The sequence below is a fragment of the Cucurbita pepo genome, chromosome LG02 (assembly GCF_002806865.2).
Source record: "Cucurbita pepo subsp. pepo cultivar mu-cu-16 chromosome LG02, ASM280686v2, whole genome shotgun sequence".
Taxonomy (NCBI): Eukaryota; Viridiplantae; Streptophyta; class Magnoliopsida; order Cucurbitales; family Cucurbitaceae; genus Cucurbita; species Cucurbita pepo.
This window is the reverse complement of record NC_036639.1, coordinates 1,250,609-1,278,271: the sequence shown is the minus strand read 5'-3', so window position 1 is coordinate 1,278,271 and position 27,663 is coordinate 1,250,609. Positions and strand designations below refer to the sequence as shown.

The following is a 27,663-nucleotide window of genomic DNA, read 5'->3' as shown; positions in this document are numbered from 1 at the left end:
ACATATCTCTTCTAGTACGATGAAGATTGTCTAGAATCTTTAAAGTTATATTTTTTAATAAATATTAATTTATGAAAATAAATAAAAGAAATAAGAACACACACTTGGGTCTATTTAATTTTTCAACTACTAAATAGTATAAATGGTTAAATTTTTTAATTTTTTATTTAAAATTAAAAGACTTAGAATTTAAATTTTATGTAAGATTAATTAGTTTTTAATTTTTTAATGGGTTGGGCCTGAATCCGGGTTTGGGCCTGAATCCGGGTTTGGGCCTGAATCCGGGCTTGGGCCGTTGATAATTTCAATAAGGGCAGCCATGTAATTTTACGTTTAACAATTTTAATTTTTAAATCTCTGTTTTTTCTCTTTGATATCATTATAAATACAATTTTTATTTATATATTTTTCAATTTTGTGTATACACTCGATTAAAAATTATATTAATGAAGGAATAATAAATTTCAATAAATGATAAATTTAAAGAATTTTAAATATTATTTAAAAACCTTTGTTTTTTTCTTTTTTCTTTTTTTGTCTGTAAATACAAAATAACAAAAGTTGGCGGGTATCGGAGGAAGAGGAAGTTGCTTCTGGAAGGGTTTTTCTTCAACCTCCGCAGATTCTCTTCGTTTTCAGGTATTCTCAGTCGCACACTCTGCGAACCTCAACCCGTCTCTTTTCTTCGTTTCTGCGGGAAATGTCGCTTTGCTTTGGGACATTATCGATCCAGTTCTAGAATTTCGACCTTTCAAAGCTATTATTAGTTCATTGATATTTCAATCCAGTGTTTCTAAGCTGCTATGATCTAGATTGATTTCAATCGTATCCAAATCTGACTGTCGTGATCTGGAGCTCCTCTGCTTATGTCTAACATGCGTTGATGGTTGCTTAATTAGATCGTCAGTTTTTGCTCCATTCTCTATTAGCAGAGCCTTGCATTGATGTTTTATTGGCATGTGTTTCCATTTGTATTTTATCGAACGCCATTGTTTTTGGATTGAAGTTTCTCCGTGTTTATCTGTTAAGCTAAGCCAATGGTTTCAATCGTTAGTGTGTTTTCAAATGATGATGCTAGTGAAGGAAGCTTACAGGTTTCACTCTGGTGTCTTGTTAGGCTTTTAATTTGTAGAACAAGGCAAGAAATCGTATCACCTAAGAGAAAGTGCAATTGAACTTGGAGGTTTTCTTCCCATTGATTTTGAATACAAGTTCCCTGTGTGTGCGTTATTGCAATGGTTGAGAGTCATTTATGATATGCTTTTATTTGGTTGGACCTTTCATGTTCGCATACTGAGAATTTCAGTGAGAAAATACCATGATTATTTGCCGCCTGTTTCTTGAAAATTAATATTACATTATGAACTTTCCTTTTGGGTTTTTTCTGAGGCAGTGCTTTCAAAACTGGTCCAATGTGGAAATTGTACTTACATTTTCATTTCCATCAGGAAGGATGGCGGTGCGCTCTCGTTGTATGTACTCTGAAATTTGGTCTCAAATGTGGAGGCATAATCGAGCAGTTGAATGGGCAGATTTAGGCTTTGTTGGTTTCTGTCCTGAAAGACAGATTTCTGTTTGGAATGGACGCTCCAATCAGCTTGAGGATATGAGCATCAAATAGGGAAAGCCAAATCTTATTTGTTTCTCAAGTGAACCATGAGGATCTGGGTAAATAGAGTTCAGAAGTCACATCCCCGATTCACTTTTCATCTAATATGAACTTTTGGGTGACCCAATATGAACTTTTGGATGACCCACCACCTAACTTCTAATTGCCAGAAGTTTGTACTATCACATTTCTTGTAAGCCAATTCTTCTGGTAATCAAGGAGGCCAAGAACCAAAGCAAAAGGTCGGCTTTTATCGTGGATTAGGAAACACAGAACAGTCTTAACGCTTCCATTTTAATTCAAGCATATAGGGGCACTAGCATTGCTCCAATCTGCAAGAAAAAGCAAAATATGACAACCCTTTTGATAGTATTCAAATTGGAATTGCTTGACGGAAGCTAATTGCTGCCAATTGCTCATTTGTTTAATGAGCAGAGACTTAAATTGTTTGTTTGGTTGGATGTCTTGGCTTTCCTTAGAATTTACTTGTAAATCTGATTAGTTCGTATAAATGAGGAAGGCATGTGCCTGCTGCTTCACAAGCCGATCTCCCAACATCAATCATCAGAATCCCAACAGTGACAAGCCTTCTCAGGTGCTAGTTCGCCTTCTATCTCCAAGAAATTCTCTCTTTTAACTAATTAAACTACGTCTTTTACTGTTTCCTTCTTATCTGATAAAATTTGTTTTGCATTTGAATTTGGCTAGAGTGCTGTTGTGACCATGGAAACCAACCAGAAGAACAATGCCAATGATGTTTCAGGGGTACTGATTTGTTTCATCATTTTGTACATACCGGGATCTGTTTATATAATCTGACATTTTTAGTGATCTTTCTGATAAAAGGGATATCTGAAATCTGAACTTTTATTCTTATTAGAGTCTTGTTTATTTAGATGGTTTCCTGGATCTCCTTCCTACGTTACTCTCATATTTTTATGACAGGCCGTGGAAGAGAACTCGCCCAAACCAAGTCCTCCACGTGCTGCTAATATCTTACTGAACCATGACTTCTCAATGGGACTGCAACATTGGCACCCCAATTGCTGTAATGCAACTTTGGCCGAGTCAAATTATGAGGAGGAAGCATCCATCAATTCACGTGTTAAGTATGCTGTTGTGACGGATCGGAATGAATGCTGGCAGGGACTGGAACAGGAAATCACCAACAAGATTTCCCCAGGTATTACTTATTCAGTTTCAGCAAATGTTGGAGTGTCAGGATCTCTTCATGGATCTGCTGATGTCCTAGCAACTTTAAAGCTAGTACATGGAGATGCTGCTACTAGCTATTTGTGCATTGGAAGGTAACTGATTCTATTGTCCCATTTCTAATATTTTTCCGTAAGATGGAAATAACTGGAGTTGGAAAAGTAATAGATAAAAGTGCATGCAGAACTTCTGTGTCGAAAGAGAAGTGGGAGAAGTTGGAAGGGACATTCTCCCTTCCGACCATGCCAGACCGTGTTGTATTCTATCTGGAAGGGCCTTCTCCAGGTATTGATTTGCTCATACGGTCAGTCGAGATTACCTGTGCTGGTCCAAATGAATTGGAGGTAATTTCTTCTTCATATTTAAACTAACCTCATCCTTCTTAATTGAGTAAGCAAATTCAGAAATCCTGTTGTCTGCCTAAGCTTTCTTATCACCCTCCGTATCCAAAACTTCAATGGAATTTAACGTCTATGGTTCTTATGTGGATCGTTGTCTTTCAAATTAAATTGCTGCTTTTCTATCAGCGAAAAATTGAGTCTGTGTTTGATTTTAACTTAACTCTCTCTTCATGACTATCAATCCGAGAAGGCTGGAAGTGCCAATGCTGACGATGAGAATATTATTCTAAACCCAAGATTTGATGATAACCTCAACAATTGGTCTGGAAGAGGATGCAAAATTGTTCTGCACGATTCAATGGGAAATGGAAAAGTTCTTCCACAGTCTGGTAAGTATTTTGCCTCTGCAACTGAGCGCACACAGAGCTGGAACGGGATTCAGCAGGACATCACAGCAAGGGTGCAGCGAAAGCTTGCCTATGATGTGGCTGCTGTTGTTCGTGTATTTGGCAACAATATCACCACTACTGATGTACGGGCTACTTTATGGGTGCAAACACCAAATTCTCGTGAACAATACATCGGAATTGCCAAGTTAGTTTCTCAATTTATCTTTTGCACCTTGATACAAATAAACTTGTGCAATTTATGAAGAAACTGAAAGTTGATTGATTTGGTGAAGTGTGAAGGCAACAGATAAGGACTGGATACAATTACAGGGAAAGTTTCTTTTAAATGCTTCCCCATCAAAGGTTGTCATCTATATTGAAGGTCCACCTTCAGGAGTTGATATTCTCATTGATAGTTTTGTTGTCAAGCATGCACAAAAGATTCCTCCTTCACCTCCACCAATTGTTGAGGTTGCTTGAATGAACTGCAAATCAATTTTAGGAATTTCCATACTTGAATTAATGTGTGAGTTTCAGGCTAATTGTTCTTGGTTTATATCGTGCAGAATCCAGCCTATGGAGTCAACATAATCGAGAACAGCAATCTAAGTAATGGCACCAATGGATGGTTTCCCCTTGGAAGTTGTACACTAAGTGTTGGAACAGGGTCGCCTCATATCGTTCCTCCTATGGCCCGAGACTCCCTTGGCCCTTCTGAACCTCTTAGTGGCCGGTACATCCTCGTGACAAATCGCTCGCAGACTTGGATGGGTCCTGCTCAGATGATAACTGATAAGGTGAAACTCTTTCTAACATACCAAGTGTCTGCTTGGGTAAAGATTGGCTCCGGGGCAACTGGTCCACAAAATGTCAATGTTGCACTTGGAGTGGATAACCAATGGGTCAATGGAGGGCAAGTCGAGATCAGTGATGCTCGATGGCATGAAATTGGGGGTTCCTTTAGGATTGAGAAGCAAGCAGCAAAGATTATGGTTTACATACAAGGTCCTTCTCCAAATGTCGACTTAATGGTCGCGGGACTTCAAATTTTCCCTGTTGACCACCATGCAAGGTTAAGATATTTGAGGTCACAGACAGATAAGGTAAAGTTTAGACACACACACACTGTCACGTATAGGAAGAAATTATAAAATTTTAATACCGTAAGAATGGAATCTGGCGTCTTGGTGCAATATTCTTGGCATGAAGTATTATGCTCCTCCTAACATGTAGTAAATGCATTGGTCATATAGTTTGATCTGCAATATTAGTTTTTAGCGTTCCTTGATTCTTCAGGTTTCTTTTTATGCATCATGATCTTAACTTTTCTTGGTTCCAACAACATATCATGTTGACATATCATTAAGCAAGCGAATACTGAATATGCTTTTATCATTAAAATTTGGACAACTGCAGGTCCGCAGGCGTGACATCACCCTCAAGTTCTCAGGATCTAGCTCAAGTGGCTCGTTTATAAAAGTCAGACAAATGCAGAACAGTTTCCCTTTTGGGACTTGTATTAGTAGATCAAACATTGACAACGAAGATTTTGTCAAATTCTTCGTGAAGAATTTTAACTGGGCTGTGTTTGGAAATGAGCTCAAGTGGTATTGGACAGAGTCGCAGCAAGGAAAATTAAACTATATGGACGCGGATGAGTTACTGGATTTATGCAAGAGCCACAACATAGAGACCCGTGGTCACTGCATCTTCTGGGAAGTGCAGGACACCGTACAACAATGGGTTCAATCCTTGAACAAGAATGATATGATGGCTGCTGTTCAAAACCGCCTTACAGGACTATTGACACGCTACAAGGGAAAGTTCAAGCACTATGATGTCAACAATGAGATGTTGCACGGATCATTCTATCAAGATCATCTCGGCAAAGACATTCGAGCGGACATGTTCAAGAACGCTAACAAACTCGATCCATCAGCTCTCCTATTCGTGAATGACTATCACGTCGAGGATGGATGTGACACCAGATCTTCTCCAGAGAAGTACATCCAGCAAATTCTTCAACTGCAAGAGCAAGGCGCTCCAGTGGGAGGAGTTGGGATCCAAGGGCATATCGATAGTCCAGTGGGACCAGTTGTTAGTTCTGCTTTAGACAAAATGGGAATTCTTGGCCTTCCAGTCTGGTTCACAGAACTCGACGTGTCGTCCATCAATGAACACATTAGAGCCAATGATTTGGAAGTGATGCTTCGAGAAGCTTTTGCTCATCCTGCAGTAGAAGGTATAATGCTATGGGGATTCTGGGAGCTGTTCATGAGCCGGGACAATTCTCATTTAGTGAATGCAGAAGGCGACATCAACGAAGCTGGCAAACGATACCTTTCTCTGAAACACGAATGGCTTTCTCATGCAAGTGGACAGATGGATGAGAAAAATGAATTCAAATTTCGAGGGTTTCAGGGAACATACAACGTGCAGATTGTTAATGGCAGCTCTAAGAAGATCACAAAGACATTTGTGGTGGAAAAGGGGGATGCACCTGTGGTGATATCTATAGATCTGTGAAGCTGCACTGCCTTTTCATTTCCAAAGATGTGGGGTTATAAAATAAAAAGTTCCCCATTATGATGTGTGTGTGATTTGTAATCTGTAAGTTCCAATGAAGATGATAAATACACGTGTGCTATTGTTGGTTTGGTTGTGAAGTTGTGCTGATGATTACATGGACAATCCTTAAAACCTGTTGAATCGTTTTTAAACTCTGGGCCCAATTAAGGAAAAGAATTGGGCCGGAGTGAGGTATAGGCCCAGGAGGAGGATAGATAGAAAGAAATAAATCCGAGGCTCCTTTGTATTGTAGAGTAACGTTTGTGAAGTGGCAGTAGTAAAAAGGGAGGGCCCCAAAGAGCATCAAATCAAAGTGATGGGAGAAAGGTATGTGGGTAAGTTCCTTTCCTTTCCTTTCCTTTCCTTTCCTTTCCTTTCCTTTGCTTTGCTTTGTTTGTTTCTTTGTTTGTGTATCTGAAAGGGTAAAGAAAGAAGATGAAGGGGGAAGGAAGGGGACCCAGAAAGAGTCCCATCGTTGTCCCTAAATACCTGGTTCAGGTGGAGCCCACGCCCCACATGGGTGTATGACCCCACCACGTATTTGTTTGGTGGTTTTGATTTGTATTGGTAATTGAATGGCAAGTGGGTAAGAGCCAGGATGATGGGCGGAGTTGAAGAAGAAGAAGAGAGACAGAGACTGGTGACTTTAGGTTTGGATATTTCAACCGCTCTATTCGGTGTCTAGTCTTGATAGCATTTGTAACCGCACAAGTTCATTATTAATAGATATTGTCGTGGATACGAGAGATTTGGAAAGTGAAGAAGAAAGTGAAATAAAAGAGAGGAGTGAGGAGTGGTGGTGGAGTGGAGTAGCAGTAGTAATTGGTGTGTTGGAGAAACAGACCCCGCGGTGTTCTCGCGCGCCTTCCCCTCTTCCCTAACACTGACACAACCACCACCCACACTGCCACTTTTCTCTCCATTTCTATTATCATTCAAATATACTCTTTGCTTTTTAAATTCAAATTGGTTGATGCCTTGATTTCCAAAAAAAAAAAAAAAAAAAGTCTTATACATGACCCTAAATTTGTAGGTATTGAAAAATATTTAAGTTGTGGATGTGCAAGATGCATGCTTATCGAGGAAAAGTCTTTCAGGTCGAGGTCAATGAGGGGAATTTTTTATTCCTTTACTTTCCCGTTACTTCTAAACTATGACACATGTGTTCTCTCGAGTTCAACCGTTTTCAAGCCCATTCTGTATTAAGTTTGTTCTTGATTTTCTTTCGTTTTTTGTGTTTAGGGTTAAGGTAAAAAAATTACACCTAACAAGTAAAATTACATTATTTTGAAATTACTCTTAACTTTTAAAATAATTGCTAATCATTGTAATTTGGTAAATTTTTATTTTAAATTCCTAAGAACGTTCTTTGGTAATATTTTACTATAAGATAATTGCTTTATAACTTACATGATTTAAATGAGTTTGATCTAAATTATTTGATAAAATTATAGGAAAATATTTATTATAAAAATAGAATTAGATGAAACATGTATGAATGAAAAAAAAAAATAGATAGAAGCTGATTGAAATTTTTAAAAACTAGTCGATAAATATGACAGTTTTTTTTTTTTTTTTAATTACAAATGTAATACAACTTAAAACATAGGGACCCATATTGTTTTTCTGAATCAATATTATATTTATAAAGTATTAAGAGGTCATTATTTTAATCCCTTTCACTTTTGTATCATTTTCACCTTTCAATGTTTAAATAAATTATTTGTTATTTTTTTAACTCAAAAATAGCTTTGTCGTTTCCGTTAATTTTAAATATTTTGAAAATTTGTCACTTATGTCACTGCATCAACTTCAAATACTTCGTTACATGAATATTTTATTCTATATATAAACAAATAATATATATATCGCATTAAACCTTTTAAATAATATTTTTTAAAAAAACTTATATTATTTGTAAAAGAATGGTTAAACGTTTAGATATAAATTTACAATAAATAAGAAAGATTAATATTAATATTAATAAAACTGATCAAAAGGAGTAATTATACTTGGTGGGTCCCGCCTCAATTCTTCTCCAAAATATTTTTCTATAATTTACTTTTATATATTTAAACCTTATTTTATTTAAAGAATTTCATCCGATATCATTACATATTTTCATAATCAATAAAGTTTAATAATTAAGGAATTAATGATTGCGTATACGTTACTGGGTCAATTAACTTAATTAACTATGCTGCCTAATTTTACTTTGCAATTAGTTTAAAGGTATAATTAAGGAATTAATTGTAATCACTTATGCCCATCATTTTGATCATGATTTCGAAATTTTGATTCGTACCCGTGTGCCCCAACATTCTCCTACACCTCCTCCAATACTTCCTTCTAACATCCCCACAAACCAACACGAGTCTTAAATAGCATCTACTAAGGAGAGGTTTTCACACCGTTATAAGAAATGTTTCATTCTTCTCTTCGACCGATGTGGGATCTCACAATCCACTCCCTTGAAGATCAGCACCTTTGTTGACACACTCTACTGTTTGACTCTAGTACCATTTGTAACAGACCAAACTCATCATTAGCAGATATTGTCTTATTTATGATTTGTCTTTAAGGATTTTTATAGAGAAGATCTAGTCTTATTTCGATCCATTCCTTAAAAAACGACCATATATGCTTGAGGTAGAGTTAATTTGGTGATTAAGAAAGAAAAAGGAATATATATGGAGGAAAAATAAGGGCAGTAAATAGGGGTGGCCGTTATGTTGCCAAATATCGACAAAAAGAGTTGGTAGACTGTTAAAACATGTCCTACAAATATCAAACATGAAATTGAAGCCTTAAATGTATGGGTGTGACACACACATGAGACACTAACAGCTCATTTCATATGATATGATTCTAAGAAAAGACGCCATGATTTGATTCTCGAAAGGCCTCAAACTCAAACGCCATCCCCCGATCCAACTCTTTCTCGTATTCTAAACTACGAATCTTTGAACCATCAATTGGATCATAATATGTCACGATATCTCATGAATTTAGCTACCTCACATAAACATAAGTTTAATCGTGAATTTTAAAACTAATTAAAATACGATGTTTTAGAGTAAATTATCGAAAGTTTGGTCAAAACCTCACTAGACATAAAAACGTTGTCTCGACTCAAATGACAAACCATTCCACGAGGCATTACTTTTGTTTTCCTATCCCATCACATACTATGATATAATCAACTACTAATAATAACAACCCAAGTCACATGAATAAATGAAAATAATTGATGTATTTGAAATAGAATATTATAAATATTTCAGAAGTATATAAACAAATCGAGAACACATTGGAATGAGAGTGATTCTGAGAATAGAATGACTAAGAAAGATTCAAAACAATTAAAAGTCACTATCTATACCAACAACGTGCACCTTTATTTTTAATGGCCCAACGATAGAAACTCCATAATTAAGTATGTTTTGGTTAGAGCAATTCTTGTCGATAATCGTTGGGAGTTAGTCCCAGGTTGGTTAATTTATGAAATAATCATGGGTTTATAAATATATGAATACATCTTCATTGGGATGAGGTCTTCTACGGAAGCCCAAAACAAAGTTACGAGAGCTTATACTCACAGTGGACAATATCATACCATTGTGGAGAATTGTGATTCCTAACATGATATCAAAGTTATACTCTAAACTTAGCCACGACAATAGAATCCTCAAATATTGAACAAAGATGGTGAGCCTCCAAGGTGTAGTAAAAAAGTGACTAAAGTGTAGAATAAACGGTGTAATTTGTTCGAGAGCTCTAGAGAAAGAAGTTGAGCGTCGATTAATGGGAGGCTGTTTGAGAGCTCTATAAGCCTAAGCTAAACTTAGTCATGACAATAGAATCCTCAAATATTGAACAAAGATGGTGAGTCTTGAAGGTGTAAAAAAGTGACTAAAGTGTCGAACAAAAGGTGTAGTTTGTTTGAGAGCACCAGAGAAAGGAGTCGAGCTCAATTAAGGGAAGACTGTTTGAGAGTTCGAGACGTATGGTGTACTTTGTTAGAGAGAAAGAGGATCTAGAGTGAGTTAAGGTAGAAAGAGAGGTAAATTTAGAGTGAATGTTGATAGAGGTGGCAGAGGAGAGAGAGGCAATTGGGAAATGGGGGAAAAATGAAGGAAAAAAACACCTGGGGATGGAGCGTATTGACCATCAGTACAGCACGTATTATAATAATATAAGGAGCATGGGGAAGGTGCGAGAGGAGAAGGAACAGCACGCACCCACTGCGCTCTACAGTGCACAGCCCAAACATGGAGTGAAGTAGTAGTAGTAGTAGTTACCAGTCCCTGACTTGTCTTTTCCCAACGCTTCAAACCCTAAGCGCAGCCCAGGCCCCGTTTTTAGCGCGCGACTTTCGGGACTTCCCTGGGGCTTCCCATCCAATCCTCCAAACGCCCACCCATTTTCCTTTGCCTTATCCCTTCCTCGGCACTCGGCCCCCTCCCCCCTTCCCTTACCATGCACGTGCTTCTGGTCACCGCCTACAGTGCTCCCTTATAATGGATATCCACTCCACCAACTTCCCCCCCTTTTAGTTCAACCACGACACCGATATAAATGTCCTCAATATATTATGCTTATTACCCATATATTTCAATAATTTCTTTAATTATGAGCCTTGTTTTGTATATTGAATTAAAATATCCATGTGGGTATAAACCACATGATTGTGCTTAATGATTAATTTGGTTAAGCACGAAAACAGCACACACGCAGCCTAAACAGACTACCACAGCTCAATGGTTGTCTAGCTCAAGGGAAAGTAGCCTCACATCACCCTCATATCTCATCATTTCGTGTTAATTATCGCTAAACTACAAGATCGTGCTTTTGAGAGAAGGAGAGACATGGAAATGGCATCCAAGTACCGGGCTTATTGCGAGTCCCCGACTTTTTGTAGAAAGTAGAAGTAAGTTTGATTGTACTCCCACCCCACGAACAAAAATTAAACAAAAAGATACAGAAATTTACGTGATTCAGAGAGAAGAAATTACCTTACATCTACCGGTAACAATCAATCTCAATAATCAAAGTGTATATAAACTAAACGAGAGTTGAGACAATACATCTTCATGACAATTTACAACATGGGCGACTTTCATGCTTCAAATTTTGGGACTTTGTCTGTAACACAGCTCAAATTCACCACTATCAGATATTATCTGCATTGGCCAGTTACATATAGTCATGAGTCTTACAATTTTAAAACGTGTCTATAAAAGAGAGATTTAGGGTTTAGGATTCCACACCGGTGTAAAAAAAATATTTTGTTTCCTTCTTCAACCAATATTGCATCTGACATGTACTTTAATTAAAGAGACAAAATCTTTATATTGGCAACATACTAATGGATTATGGGTTTGACTACGTCTCCTTGTTTCAAAATTCAACCGTAGTGAAGCAATAATACACCCCAAGTTGATTAATTAATATTTAATAATGAATCAATGTTCTTACAACTCATCATTCTTACTAATACTTCTCTTTAATCAAAATTTAGACGTTATAAAAAAAAGTTGCTCATAAAAAGACTTTCTAACAAAAAGATAATGCCCCAAATTTTGAAATGATGTTGACAACAATCACCAATAAATATTACTAAAAACTTTATTTTTTATTTTTAAAAAGAATCTTTATCAAATGGAAATATTAGTTTATTTAATTAAAAAACTAATCCAATCACTATGTTTTTTATTTATTTAAATATCATATTCTCACAATGAAGAATGTTTTTTTTTTTTCTTTTATCAATGCAAAATTTAGCTAAAAGATATTTCATGAAATAAATAAATAAAAAAATAATGAAGGAAAAGCGAAGATTATAGGATTGATTCTATAAACGACATGTACTTGTTGGAAAATTTATTTATTCGAGGAAAATAATAAAACAAATGACAGGACATGAAAATAGAAATTGCTTTAATTAAATGTACTTTTGGTTGTCATATTTATAAATAATAAATAAATAAATAAAAGGAGAAAAAGGGTCTTGGTTCATTTGAAGAACACCCAATTTAGAAATTCCAACAATTAATTGATTAAGTATTAGATATGTTTTTTTTTTAATTTATAAAAAAAAATGTTTCAAATCAATAATAGTCTCCTTAATTACTTAATATTTTATTTAAAATTTTAAAATTCTAAAAAAAAAAAAAATCCATAAAATCTGATTTTTTGTAAAAAGCTTCCAATTTTCCCTTTTTTATCCAATTTTTTTCGGAAAATTTCATCATATACCCATTTATGAAAAGAAGATGGGCTCTTCTTGATCATGGAGCACAACCCATTTGAGTTTCTTGCCGGCGAGTTCTCACCCCATGTGGTGGCGGCGGCGGCGGCGTTTCACAATTAGGGTTTTTTTTTNTTTTTTTTTTTTTTTTTTTTTTTTTTTTTTTTTTTTTAGGGCTTTGATGAAAAACCTATAAATTACTTCTTTACTGAGAAATGGAGGATTATAATAATCATCTAAACGAGAACTCAAATCCGAGAGGCAATTTCTTGTACGCATCAGCAAATTCTTCATCGGGTAATTATGGCAGATCAAGCAATCCGACGGCTCAGATGGCTGCTCACACGTTTCATCTTCAACAAGGAGCTGATTGTTTTCAACCCGAGCAATCGCACCCGATTGTCAAGTCGGAAGCTAGTAGTTCCCACCACCAGCTCCTCAAATTCCACTACTCTTTAGGACAGCCGCCGCCGCCGACGACGACAACATGTCGGCCTGATGATGACGGCGGCGTTGATGTTGAAGCCATTAAAGCCAAAATCATGGCTCATCCACAATATTCCAGCCTCCTTGAAGCCTACATGGAATGTCAGAAGGTAACAACAAAAGAAAAAGAATCGATTTTTCATGAAATTTCAAACGGGCCCCTACCTTTAATTCCCATGTTTTTGTAGGTGGGTGCTCCGCCGCAAGTGGTGGAGCAGCTGGTGGCTGCCCGGCAAGAATTTGAAGCACGGCAGCGATCTTCCATGGTTTCTGGAGATTCCACGAAGGATCCAGAACTTGATCAATTCATGGTATGTGACAACCAACCATAGCCTCTACTTTTGTTCTTTTCGTGCTAATTAATAATATTCCTTTTGAATATAAGGGTTTTTTTCCTTTATTCGAAAAATAATAGGAAGCTTATTACGACATGTTGGTGAAATACCGAGAGGAACTTACAAGGCCAGTTCAAGAAGCCATGGATTTCATGCGCAGGATCGAATCTCAGCTCAGTTCTCTCTGTAATGGCCCAGTTCGGATCTTCAATTCCGGTAACTTTTCTACTAAATTTCTAATTTTCCTCAAAAGGGTATGAATTAAATCCATTTTCTGAGATGGGTTTTTATTCTTTCTGCAAAATTTTGTAGTTTCCCTTAATTAATGGAACCCTAATCATCATATGCCCACGTTTGGTTCTGCAATTTTTGGGTTTTTTTTTGTCTAATTACACTTATCTTTATTTACTTAAACTGATTAAAATGGAAGCTTAATTAAGTAAATTGAGTGGAACATAGGATTCTGTTCATATCAAACGCTACCCCATGGTAGGTCCTGTCAGAAAGGAACAAAATTACTAATTTAATTTATTAACGATCTGTAAAATGTGTCATATTAAACTTTGAAGGATTTGATATTTCATTTATTCTATGCTCTTCTTGGAACTTGTAATCGCTAATTGTTGAATATTTCATGTTCTGATTTCTTAGTTAGCCAATTTTGTGTGTATTTTGCTTGTTGGTTAATTAATTAATTAATTAGGGTCTGAATATGTAAGTACCGAGAAGCATCTTCTACTGCTTCCCTAATCATTGAGAATATTTGAATTTTAATCAATAAACCCCTTGAGCTTTTGAAGTGTTTTTAGTATCGGGACTCTCCAAATGTGTTTTAGTACTTGGATATTCACAATGGTATAATATTGTCCACTTTGAGCATAAGCTCTCGTGTTAATGGAGATGTATTCCTTATAAAATCTATGATCATTCCCTAAATTAGCCAATGTGGGACTCCCTCCCAAGAATCCTCCCCTTGAACGATAGGGTCTCCTCTAAGGCCTATGGAACCCTCGAACAGTCTCTCCTTAATCGAGGCTTGCTCCTTCTCTGGAGTTCTCAAACAATGTACACCCTTTGTTCGACACTTGAGTCACTTTTAACTACACCTTCGAGACTCACAACATCTTTGTTTGAGAGGATTCTATTGACATGACTAAGTTAAGGGCATGACTCTGATACCATGTTAGGAATTACGAATCTCCACAATTGTATGATTTTATCCACTTTGAGCATAAGCTCTCGTACCAATCCTTGCTTATAAACTCATGATCATTCCCTGAAATAGTCAACGTGGGTTCCTCTCAACAATTCTCAACAATATCGCGTACTTGAATTCTTCACAGATGAGAAGTGTGAAGGTATCGGATCGTCAGAGGAGGAACAAGAGAATAGCGGGGGAGAAACCGAGCTACCGGAGATCGACCCGCGAGCGGAAGACAGGGAATTGAAGAACCACCTACTGAGGAAGTATAGTGGTTTCCTGAGCAGTTTAAAGCAAGAACTGTCTAAGAAAAAGAAGAAAGGGAAGCTCCCAAAAGATGCAAGGCAGAAGCTTCTTAATTGGTGGGAGTTGCATTACAAATGGCCATATCCTTCAGTAAGTTACCTCATTTATCCCTTAATCTCAACCAATCATATTGATTATGTTTGAATGAAATGATGGGGTTTTTCACAGGAGACAGAGAAGGTAGCATTGGCTGAATCCACTGGATTGGATCAGAAGCAAATAAACAATTGGTTCATAAACCAAAGGAAGAGACACTGGAAACCTTCTGAAGATATGCAGTTCATGGTGATGGATGGCCTTCATCCTTCCAATGCAGCGCTCTACCTCGACGGTCATTACATGACCGATGGCCATTATCGACTCGGACCGTGACCCACCGTCACGCTACTCAAGAAGGTTAGTTCCCTTATATCATCCAAGAAATTAGTTTGATAAATAATAACGTTGCGTGCTTCAAGTTTCTTTGTTAGAAGGTATATAACTCGGACCTAGTTGNCTCGAATTTTTTTTTTTAATCTTTTTTTTATCTTTTATTACCTTTTTAAGGATGTTTTGTGTTCGATTGTAGTATTTAAGATTATGATGTTTGATAAGTGTCGAGGAATTAATAATAGAAGAGAAGTATATTTGTTATTTGTTTAAAGCCTATTATGTAGTTTGTATTTGGAACCTCAGGATTGCTGCATATGCTAATGTCTTTCCTATTTCAACTTCCTATTTACTTCTCTCTCCCTCTTTTGAATTCACCAATATGGTTGCTAGGTTTTACTTATAATATTTAAATAATTTAATTCCTCGTCTTACCTATCCAAAACTTAAAGATCAAGTCATCGGCCCGATCGGGGCCATCTATATAGAAATGTCTGTTTGAACCCTTGAAGACCCGTCTCGAATGAAGCAAAGAATACCCTTCAAAATAAAGGAAGGATTTGATAGAAATTTCTGATCTCGGTTTTCACCTCACTTTTTATATATATGTTCTAAGACACAAAACTAATTTATTATACATATATATTATATATTTATTTACTAATTTGGTATGGAAGACTCTGTCCCAATGAGATGATCGACATATAAGTTAGTTCTCAATGGATGTGTTCGAGCAAACCAATATGGTCAAGTTGTTTCGTGATATGAGATGACATCACGATGTATGGGTCGCCTTATTGGGAACCAAGATTGTGTCGCGCATGATTGAACATGCATGCACGAACGATGTGTGTGGCCGAACAAGCTTGAATTTTGTACAAATTTTGTTCGGTTAGCGAAAGCAAACCTTATCGACGGTCCGATGAAGCCACAAAGTTGGGCGAAAAATGTGAATGGACTTTGAGTTTCTCTCTCCCTCTTAAACCCCAATGAATGTGAAAACGATGACCCCATCGGAGGATTCAACAGACTTCTCGAAGAAGCAGCAGGACTTTGACACCAGACTTCTCGAAGAACTCAGCTGGATGAACTCGTCGGAGGATTCAACAACAATCGACAACCCCATCGATAGAGAAGGCATAAAATGTCATCAAACTTCAAAACCTGCTGCTTCTTCTTCTTTACACCGGCCATTCCCAATACAAGCAATAGCACAGAATGATCTGTTCTCCGCCCCAAACCAAGAGGAACCCCTCGCCATACATTAAGAACAAAGAAAGCAATGGTAAAAAATGAAATGAGATGCAAAGTTGAGGGAGCAAAATATAAAGGGAAAATGGAGGAGAAACTGAGAGGAAGGAATTTTTTTTACTGTTACGAAGATGGGACCTTTACCTTCTCCCGTGATATAGTCAAGTTGAGATAATAGATTAATGAAAAATTAATTAAATGAAAATTAAAAAATAGATGAGAATAATTCAAGCTTGTAATTAGCGGTAGCATGTTGATTGGATAGAAAGTGATGTCATATTTGTGAAACGGATGATGGTGAAGGTGGGGCCCAAAAATGATTTGGTATCATGGATAATAGATTCGAAGGGATCGTGAAAGTGACGATATCACAATCATACGTAAAAGAGAGTCGGTTGTAACTCTCATGTATTACAGAAACAAAAGTATAGTGTTCATTGGACTATGTGAATGCTAAAATACACAAGTGTCATCCAACATATCTATTATGCACACTCTTGATGTGTTGGATGATACACCGTTCTTTTAAGTCGCATCAAAATACATTATGTGGTGCTCAAAGGTTACGGACATCCCTTAACATAAATACCCATCAAATTCCAAGGTGGCAACTGAAATAATGTCGACTATTTTACAATAAAATATAATTTAAGGTAAACAAATATATATTTTTTAAAATCTATATCATGAATATATATATATATTGAAAAAATCTAAAAAGGTGGCAACTGAAATAACTAAATAATATAATAACAAAATAACTTTTAAGGAGATCCTAATGCTAAAGGGGAAGGATTTTCTCTGTCTAATCATTTATTAGGGCTTTTTAAATATTCTTAATCTTAATTATTTGTATCTCGTCTCCTTAATAATAGAAATTAATAAAATTATAATTTTTACCCTTCTCGATTATTATTATTATTATTTTTTAAATTTAATGTACGGACATCAGGCCCAATTATTTGGGCTTTTTTTACAATAATTGGGCCCAATTGAACACTCTTATCTAAAACTCATTTGAATTAACTCACATTTACACTATTTTTATATTTTTATTTTTATATTTAAGATACGATTTGTGCATCATAATTAATACTGAAAAGCAGCAGAGCCTAATTAAAAAAGTACTTGAATTTTAAAAAATAATTATAACATTTAATCCTGCTATCCTTTTGATGGGATTCCTTTCAATTCCCCCAACCACCAAAAATAATTCAATTTTGGAGTGCTAAATAATTAATAATAATAAAATATAAAAAAACCAAAACAAAATATCAACCCCAAAGACTTTAGATATTTATTAAAATAATTATAAAATTAATAACAAGGTAGATTTGTGTTTGCATATTATGACATATATTTTAAAAATCTATAACAAAAAATACGAAGAGTAGAAATGTCTATAAGAATAGAAAATATATATATATATATATATATATATATATATATTTTGTCTCATTTCACAAAATTCTCTATTTATTATTTTATTAATTTTTAATTAAATTATTTATATATAAATAAAAGTAAACGAGACAGAGATATAGACAATAATAAAGATTATGTTTAACTAAATTACTAATAAAAACATATGTGTTTATCATTCAAAACGATGTGTTCAATTGATGGATTTCGTTTCCATATAATTATTTGAAATTTGGTCGTCTTTTCAAATAATCTCAGTCAATGAGTCTTACTTTTTGGGGTTGATTTCAAGGACACATTCATTTTGTCGGGTTGAATACATGGAATAAAATGGTAGGGTATTCAGGTGCATGTATCTTACAATAAACCATTTAACATGCCCTACAACACATCTAGTGAATTCCTAAGAAACCATCTAATTAGACATTAAAATTAATACTTCACAAATTTATTAAAGTTTAGAACTTAAAATTCTTAGTGGTTTTTTTTAAATGGGTTGTTAGATGAACACGACTCTACACAATGATATAATATTGTCTCAGTATAAGCTCTCATGACCTTGCTTTGGGCTTCCTCAAAATGCCTCGTTCTATTGGAAATAGTATTCCTCATTTATAAACTCATGATCATCCCCTAAATTAATCGATGTGGGACTTTTGAGAGAAATTAAACTTTATTATAAATTTGTTTTTGAATATATGGTACTTTCAAGGATAAAAAGCTAAGATTCATTTCATCATATCATATACCTTGTGGATAATTATTGATACCCAAATTTAATAAACTATGGAAATTTTTGATATAATACAAATACGTAAAAGTTATATGGTATGCATGACCCTGCGAACCAACGAAAAAACAGCTCAACGTAAAGAGGGACAGCCCAGTATATATATATTTATTTATTATAATTATCCTATTGATTCTATGCAAAAACAGACAAGAAGAAAATCCTGTCTTTTTTTAAATAAAAAATTATAAATCCGAAGGCTTTTTCATCACGCACATGAATTTCCCTCCCTTAATACTATTATAACCCTCTCTCTTTCCCCTTTCCCTCTCATAATTTCTGTACTTTGAACACTCCTTTCCAAACAAAGGCCATGGGAAGAGCTCCTTGCTGTGATAAAGCCAACGTGAAGAAGGGCCCGTGGTCGCCCGAGGAAGACGCAAAACTCAAATCCTATATCGAGCAGCATAGTACCGGAGGAAACTGGATCGCCCTACCTCAAAAAATTGGTAACACTAATTTATCGTAACCCGTCAGCTTAAAGTTTTTCTTATTAGTTTGAAATTAAATTGAAATTGATATGATTTTCTTTGGATTGGATTAGGTCTTAAGCGATGCGGGAAAAGCTGCCGACTCCGGTGGTTGAACTACCTTCGACCAAATATCAAACATGGGGATTTCTCAGAAGAAGAAGATCGAATAATTTGTAGCCTTTATATTAGCATTGGAAGCAGGTAATTTAATTTTACTAAAGTTTTTTTTTTTCTTTAAATTAAAATTAATTAAATCCGATGTATCGATATAGGTGGTCGATTATTGCAGCTCAATTACCGGGAAGAACAGATAATGATATAAAGAACTATTGGAACACGAGGTTGAAGAAGAAATTATTTGGCAAGCAACAACTTGTGAGAAGAGGAAGAAAAATCAAATCCGAAATTGGAAATTCCATGGCTATTGCTTTTGACAACCATCTTTATAATAACCAATCGCCTTTCTTGCCGGAGTTAACATCGGCGCTCAATTCCCCGCCGCCGCCGCCGCCGTGCGCAAATCACCAATCGCTTCAATTCGCTTCTAATTCTCAGCAACTCTTCGGCCACACCCCCGGCGGCGATTTGAGCAGAACAGACAGTTTCCAATTTGGAACAGACGGGGTCCCGGGTCTACCAATCCCAAGCCGCCACGTAGGTGAATTGGAGAAGGTCGTGTATAGCAATACGGCGTCGTTTGATAATGGTAATGGCTTGATGAACGAGTTGGATTGGGGGGAAATGAGTTCTTTGATTTCTGCTCCTTTATATCCTTCAATGGCTCATGATTTGATGATGGGTTCTTCTTTTTTAGGGCAGCAAAAACAATAGTTTAATGAGATTACCAAAAATCAAAATTATCTCAATCTGTACATTATGATTATAACCCAATTCGGTTCAGTTCGGTTCTTGCTGTAGTAGAAGTAAAACCCTAAAAGGATTTAGACTTTATGTTATCATTATTATTTTTTTTATTATATAGTTGAGATTTCATATGCAAGTATTTGATTTTAATTAATTTTGAAAAATTAAAAGAGAAATAGCATCTTATGACCATATGTTTAATTATATTAATCATATAAATAATTAATTTATATATATAATTATTATAAAGTAAAAGCTTGACAAATTTGACCTTATTTACGTGTTGAAAGTTCAATTTGAGATAAAATTTGTCGCACAATAAATTTATCTCTTATTCACTCACTTGTACATCATTTATGTCAATTGAGTCATGGTATTATCGATAAAGTTTTTACTATTATAATTTCTTAAATTTGACGGTGAATACAAAAAATAATCGAGATTAAGAAAATAGGTTAGTATTAATTTAAAAAGTATAAACAATTCCATGGATAAATAGCTCGGACTAAATTGTTACCGTTGGTTTTAAAAAAAAATTGTTAGAATCCAAAAAAATACATGAATTAAGGAGGGTTTTAGAAGGAATAAAAGGGGTAGTGGTTTGACACATGATAACTGCAGCCTAAAATTCAGAAACACAGAAAAGCAAGTGAATAAAGAAGAATTTGGTTCTGAAACGCTGTCGTAAAAGAATATCCTGTAGGAAGAACAAGCACAGCAGCTAAACGCCCAAACAGGAAGCGTCCAAGGCTCAAAGCTGAAGCGCTGATCATAAATAATTTAATTTATTAATTAATAAGATGTTTAGATTTAGCCTTAAGCACCGCCAAGAGCCAAACGACGACGCTTCACGCATGTTATTCTTTGTTTACGTGATCGTCTTCAAGATTTTGTCCTGAAAAACCACTGGATTCGAGGGTCTGGCTTCCTCATTTTTACTGCAAATTTTCACTGTTTCCGAGGAGGGGAAATTCTGTTTAATTCATGGGGTGCTAAATTTAATCACTTGTCAGAATTTTTTTATGTATTATTATTATTATTATTATTATAACTTATCTATTATTTGGTTTATTTATTTATTTATTTATTTTATTTTTTGATTTGGCTGGTTTAGTTATTTAACCCTCCAAGGGGTGATGAGGCATGCTTGGAATTTATAAGCTTTTTTTTGGGACTCTAAATGGTGATTTTATATTAGCATTACTGCCGGTTTAATTTCACGAATCTACAAAATGGTATGATAAAAATTCTACCAAGAATCTTCGATAGAAAAAAGATGGAGACTGTTAGATGAATACAACTCTCCACAGTCGTATGATATTGTCCACTTTGAGCGTAAGCTCTCGTGGCTTCCCTTTGTGCTTCCCCAAAATGTCTCATACCATGGGGAGAGTATTATTTGATTATAAATCCACGATCATTCCCTAAATTAGTTGACGTGGGACTTTCATCATCCAACACTTTTTCTCGAACAAACTACGCCTCCCCTTAATCGAGGCTCGACTCCTTTGGAGTCTTAGTCATGTTTTACTCTGCCTTCGAGGAGAGTTGACTCATTTTCTTTTGGAGTCTTTTGTTCGACATTTGAAGATTTACCAATCTATTGGAACGACTAAGTTTAAGGCATGACTTTGATACCATGTTAGATGAACACGACTCTCCACAATGATACGATATTGTCCACTTTAAGCCTAAGTTCTTATGGCTTTGCTTTGGGCTTCCGTAAAAGGCCTCATGCCAATGGAGATGGAGATAGTATTCCTCATGATCATTCCCTAAAATAGCCGGTGTGGGACTTTCATCTAATAGAGACGACAACAACTAACAGCAAAATGAAGGACGTCAATGGCGCTGTCGGTGTCAATGCCGCTGCCCTCCTTAACTCCCAAGTATTTTTTACTTTACTGCATACGCTTTCTTCAAGGTTTGTTCATGCTACAAGGAATGAAACACAAACCATTCAACAGGAATCAAGCTTCAAGGAGTAGCAACTTTATGGTCTCGGTTCCCTCTTTGATTCCATACGTGAAGCTAATTGCTTATGGGTTTTCTTTGCATCTTCCTAATGGTGGGTTGATGCAAACTTTGTGGCTATGGAGAAAGTTGTCAAGACAAAGAAATCAACCCAATGAGCAGAGCTCTTTCATAGATGAAAAAACACAACTATTCAATCATATTCCGACCTTGTGAGCCCGACATTGCACCGAGAGGCCATGCAGGCTAGCTAGGTATTATGTATCAGTTTCATAGTTTGCGTGGGGCCGGGCCCCCTAGGGACCCATCCCAAGTAGAAGGGGGATTCTCCGCAGAGAATGAGTTAGGGAGTTGGAAACATTTTTTTCGATAAATGGGGTGGAGACGGAATTATATTACCCGTGCCCTAATTTTTTTTTAATTATTAAAATATTATAATGTAATATTAAAATTTGAATTTTGCATGTGAAATTGTTAGCTTTAATATATATTTTCAATATTCTTTTCCAGAATTCAGTTCATCAAATGGATCGTTACTATGGTCCATGGGCTTTCATTGGCCCAATAGAGTCTGAGCCATTAAGCCGACATGTCGTGTAGTCAATCACGATGCATTGATAAATCTCCTTTCGCTAACACGATAAATTCTTTTCTAGTGAGCTTTTCGAATTTGACACGTATGCAAGTTTCATGAGATTCTCTGTGCGCGAGCATACACGATTGCTGCCACGTGCCGGTCGCGTTTCCGTCCCTAAATATAAAATCGCCATCCGCCAGAGCTCCCCCGACTATAAATTAAAGAAGGCGGGAGTTAATGGAAGGAATAATGGCGCTCTAGACTCTGGAGTGAGAATTTAACGGTTTGGGTGAAAAATGAGGAGCGACGATTGCGATTGGCGGAAGGATAACAAGTGTTCATCGGTAGATGGACGCTTTCAAGCACCGAATTGGAGGTAACTTTGGAGTGCTTTTACATTTGGTTTGATTTCATCGGCGCCGCTCAGGCACTACTTTCGCCGTAAGGTTTATACACGCTTACAAGAATCGGAGAATAGGAAGCTGTGGATTAGTATCTCCGGTCTCATCTACGCAGTGGCTACTACTTTCGTGTGAGTCTTACTCTATTGATATGCTTAGTTGCTTTCGAGAACCGGAGGATATGCTTTGGAGCACTTTTTTTTTTTAATCTGGACTAATCGGTGACGAATCCTCCATTATTCATTGCTTTCTAAATATTCGATTAATGTTTTCGTATGATTGATGAATGCATTCTATCTCTTCTGTTCCTGTTAGAATATGGATGGATCTGTTCTTATTATTCTACTATTGAGCACTTCTTTTTTAATCTGGACTAATCGGTAAAGAATCATCCATTATTTATTGCTTTCTAAATATTCGGTTAACGTTTTCGTATGATTGATGAATGCATTCTATCTCTCCTGTTCCTGTTAGAATATGGATGGATCTGTTCTTATTATTCTACTATTGAGCAATTTGTTTTTCATCTGGACTAATCGGTGACGAATCCTCCATTATTCATTTGCTTTCTGAATATTCGGTTAACGTTTTCGTATAATTGATGAATGCACTCTATCTCTTCTATTCCTGTTAGAATATGGATGGATCTGTTCTTATTATTCTACTATTGAGCAATTTTTCTTTCTTCTGGACTAATCGGTGACGAATCCTCCATTATTTAATTGCTTTCTAAATATTCGGTTAACGTTTTCGTATGATTGATGAATGCATTCTATCTCTTCTGTTCCTGTTAGAATATGGATGGATCTGTTCTTATTATTCTACTATTGAGCACTTCTTTTTTAATCTGGACTAATCGGTAAAGAATCATCCATTATTTATTGCTTTCTAAATATTCGGTTAACGTTTTCGTATGATTGATGAATGCATTCTATCTCTCCTGTTCCTGTTAGAATATGGATGGATCTGTTCTTATTATTCTACTATTGAGCAATTTGTTTTTCATCTGGACTAATCGGTGACGAATCCTCCATTATTCATTTGCTTTCTGAATATTCGGTTAACGTTTTCGTATAATTGATGAATGCACTCTATCTCTTCTATTCCTGTTAGAATATGGATGGATCTGTTCTTATTATTCTACTATTGAGCAATTTTTCTTTCTTCTGGACTAATCGGTGACGAATCCTCCATTATTCATTTGCTTTCTAAATATTCGGTTAACGTTTTCGTATGATTGATGAATGCATTCTATCTCNTTTTTTTTTTTTTTTTTTTTTTTTTTTTTTTTTTTTTTTTTTTTTTTTTTGTTAATCTGGACTAATCGGTGACGAATCCTCCATTATTCATTTGTTTTCTAAATATTCGTTTAACGTTTTCGTATGATTGATGAATGCATTTTATCTCTTCTATTCCTGTTGGAATATGGATGGATCTGTGCTTATTATTATACTATTGAGAACTTTTTTAAAAAAAAAAATCTGGACTAATCGGTGACGAATCCTCCATTATTCATTTGTTTTCTAAATATTCGGTTAACGTTTTCGTATCATTGATGAATGCATTCTATCTCTTCTATTCCTGTTAGAGTATGGATGGATCTGTGCTTATTATTCTACTATTTCTTCCTCTTGTACACACCTTTGCGAGGAACGAGATCGTTTGCGTTTTAATTAAGAAAGCACGATCATAGTGGACTGCCTTCTCAGTTTCAAGTAGGAGTTCGACCTATATGTTAATTGCAGTATTAGAAATTTGGCTAGTTCGTCAACTACGGAGGTCTGAGTGCTTGAGTTGAGGCTCAAGTACAGTGAACTGCTCTGAACTCTTCCTAGTCTTCCTCTTGACCTTTTATTGAGAAATCTGGTGTCGTTCTGCCTGATTCAATGTGCAATGTAGGTGAAAATGCTCATTTTCCTTTTCAAATGAAAACTTCTGCAACACAGGTTGACTAGATTAAATCGCATATGATGCTCACTTCATATCCTGTCCTATTTAGTACTCGCGAGTGTTTTATCAAATCCTTATCCCTTTGCCAAAGCTTGTAGTTGGCGAAGCCATCTGGCTATCTGGTGAAGATTTCAATGTTTTGTTGCATCATTTTTGTGTTGCTTACGGTTGTTGAAAATAAAAGTTTATGTATACATATATATATATATATATATATATATATATATATATATATATATATATATATATATATATATATATATATATATGTATATATATATATATATATGTATGTGTGTGTCTATATATATATATATATATATTCCTTTCTTTGTTGTTGGAAATGGATGCATTATTCATCCTGTAATAAGTTTAACCTACTGAACGGTCTACAATATTTGCTTCGTGACTTGTACACAAATATACAACTACTTCTAAGCTTTCTATTCTCCAAATTCCCATGCTTTTCCTTGTATCCTAAGGAAAATACTCTGACCTACGTTTCTGTAACTATAGTTGAATCATTTCTCTGCATGTGTGAAAATTTCTAGGATTTGACTCTCCAGAAACCGTTTCCTTAAAAACTGGACTGATCGCTAAATTTTAGTCTGTCATATTAAGTTTTCTCTATGGCTGTGTTGGCAAAGTCTGATCTCTATTTAAAAATATAGCATTCGTTTGGCTGATGATACTATTTATAGTTTCTATTCTTGTTGAGCGTTGTAGTGAGATTGTATTTAACAATATGAACATAGGTCAGAGTATGATATAATAGTGAAATTGGTAGTCGATATCTCGAGTATAAGTTGATGAAAGCTCTTGTAGGAATAGTTTTAATGAATGACTGCATTTGAGATCCTTTTCGTCAATTTACATTGTCTTCTCTTAGAGGTATTAGGAAATAGAGCTGAGATTTAGGGGCATCAAAATCTTCTGTTCTGGCACTTCATCTTCTACTCCCAACTTTTATGAACAAATGGGAAGTGTCTTTCATGCCTAAACTGAACTTAGAATATGAGCAGCCAAAGTTGATCAAGAGCTGCAATTACAACTTGTGCTTGAATCTTAAAGTTCCCTCCATACTAGATCTGTATCTATAGATCGAACTTGCATGTGCATGTACCTTGTTTTATCAGTTTAACTATGATGGGCTTGCTTGAATTGTTTTTGTATATACCAGGTTGCGTTCCCCTAATGTTTAATTTTAAACCATCATCTGAACTCTCAAAACTTGCACGGCTATGTAGTATGCATGGTTATGTTCCTTCAGCTACATTATTGCTTCATCGTGCTTCATTACAAATTTATCTCAATTTCAATATTGTGTAATTAGAACATGCAGAATGTTCTCTATTGGGGAAGGAACAAATATAAGAGAACATACGATAGCTGGTCAGGTAAGGATTCAGGGACAGATTTCAACAGTTCCACCAAGATGGTTGGTATTGGAGAGCATGTGACAATATCACAACACTATTCTATTTAAGGTCTGGACAGGTGAGAATGTTGCTTTGATATTCTTTGCTAGTATGATATTGTGTCGATTATTTATGTTCCTTAAACTATACCCAATAAAGGTCTTACTAAGTTATTGTTCCTAAAAGAATACAAGATGATTAATTGGACTTGATTTGCTACGTTTACCTGTCTTCGTTTGTGGCATATTAAGAAAATAAATAAAATGCACAGATGATGGAATTAAGGTGCTCATTTCCTTCGTTGAATCATCTGTATATATTCCCATTTAAGCAGCAACGGAAATTATGTTGTTTTTGTCATTTAAGAAGAGGACCAAGTTCATTTGTTGGTAGTGTGTTTTGAGACGTCTTCTTTACACGGAGTGTCATATTGTTCATCAGTAACCCATCAGATTCATAAGGTCATTCTTTTATTCCGATCCAAGTTCATAGGATCAGGATACTTAAATGCTTTAACCCTTGATTGTTGCAGACAGCATTTCGAACTGAGGCAAAACAGAATCACACAGATCAGAACCAGGAAATTAAAGGTGTAATGGGAAACTTGATTGCCTTAACCCTTTGCCACGACTCTTGAAGATGACAGGTGAGTTAAAAAATATTTTTATTCTCCCATTAGCAAATGAGTTTCTGCATTAATTTCGTCATAGGTAGGGTTTTTCCATGCCTATTTAGGCGGCATAAAATTTATTATTTTTTAAAGATGAATTAACCATTGAGAATGACGAGTGCATTAATCTAGCCTCAACCTGGTTATAGTTTGTTTGAGAATGCAACTAAAAATAGGTAATACACTATTGGAGCTAGAACGTGATTGTGGCTAGGCATATTTCTGTTGTTCTGCCTTCTTCCCTGCTAATAGTGTCGTCAATAGACTCCTCATTGAACCTAACTTAAAGAAACGAGTTTCTAATGGAGCTAGAACCTGAAGGGAAGGAAATACACCGATGCTTTTTAAAGATACCACAATAGAATGTCACTCAAATTTAGATAATAGGTCTTCTTTTGACTTCAAATAACTACTGCGAAAATTCATTGAAATATATTTTTTATATAATACATGTCAGACATGTTTTCATATCGCACTTTCCCAAGTATAACGTCAGTCAGCTGAATTTGGTATTCTTCCTCTCATCTTTTGCTGTCGAGATGTTTGGTTTTCCCTCTAGTTGGTCCTTTTTGCTCCCCCGTCCGCAATCTTCTAGGTCAAAACCTACCTCAGAATTTGAATGACGACGACGTCATTCAATAAAAAAAACTGACAATCTGTCAGCTTGTAGTCAACAGTCCACTTAACAAGCCAACTAAAGGAAGTTTTCGATCTTGCCATCAAATAGTTAAAGCTTTAGAAACTTCGCAACTATGGTAGGGTCTCGAGCTTGCTGCCAGCAAAAAAAAAAAAAAAAAAAAAAAAAAA

At 35.6% G+C, this 27,663-nt stretch overlaps 3 protein-coding genes and 1 long non-coding RNA gene across 11 annotated transcripts; all 4 read left to right on the top strand.

The window, feature by feature from the left end:
* Positions 1-554: 554 nt before the first annotated feature.
* On the top strand, positions 555-6,217 carry LOC111788100 (endo-1,4-beta-xylanase A-like). Of its 6 annotated transcripts, none has more exons than XM_023668285.1 (9): positions 555-639; positions 1,449-2,204; positions 2,318-2,374; positions 2,555-2,916; positions 3,006-3,165; positions 3,413-3,756; positions 3,845-4,022; positions 4,118-4,654; positions 4,968-6,217. In XM_023668285.1, exons 2-9 carry the CDS (start codon positions 2,121-2,123, stop codon positions 6,075-6,077), a joined length of 2,832 nt encoding a protein of 943 aa, XP_023524053.1. In that variant the 5' UTR covers positions 555-639; positions 1,449-2,120; the 3' UTR covers positions 6,078-6,217. The 6 variants fall into 6 exon arrangements, with proteins under 6 accessions (XP_023524053.1, XP_023524056.1, XP_023524055.1 ...); XM_023668288.1 differs by having other exon boundaries at positions 564-639; positions 1,453-2,204; XM_023668287.1 differs by lacking the exon at positions 555-639 and adding an exon at positions 658-902 and having other exon boundaries at positions 1,453-2,204.
* A 6,352-nt stretch (positions 6,218-12,569) lies between these two features.
* Positions 12,570-15,186, top strand: LOC111788213 (homeobox protein knotted-1-like 2). Its single transcript, XM_023668489.1, has 5 exons — positions 12,570-12,965; positions 13,044-13,166; positions 13,271-13,406; positions 14,534-14,787; positions 14,866-15,186. Exons 1-5 carry the CDS (start codon positions 12,585-12,587, stop codon positions 15,067-15,069), a joined length of 1,098 nt encoding a protein of 365 aa, XP_023524257.1. The 5' UTR covers positions 12,570-12,584; the 3' UTR covers positions 15,070-15,186.
* Positions 15,187-18,842: 3,656 nt separating this feature from the next.
* Positions 18,843-19,875, top strand: LOC111788261 (transcription factor MYB36-like). The gene is made up of 3 exons (XM_023668567.1): positions 18,843-18,978; positions 19,074-19,203; positions 19,275-19,875. The coding sequence occupies exons 1-3, from the start codon at positions 18,843-18,845 to the stop codon at positions 19,831-19,833; spliced, it is 825 nt and encodes a 274-aa protein (XP_023524335.1). The 3' UTR covers positions 19,834-19,875.
* A 2,771-nt stretch (positions 19,876-22,646) lies between these two features.
* Positions 22,647-27,663, top strand: LOC111788343. 3 transcript variants are annotated; one of them, XR_002814132.1, is made up of 3 exons: positions 22,647-22,949; positions 26,102-26,265; positions 26,719-27,663. It is a non-coding gene; the product is annotated as an uncharacterized LOC111788343 (long non-coding RNA). The 3 variants fall into 3 exon arrangements; XR_002814133.1 differs by having other exon boundaries at positions 26,111-27,663; XR_002814131.1 differs by having other exon boundaries at positions 26,102-27,663.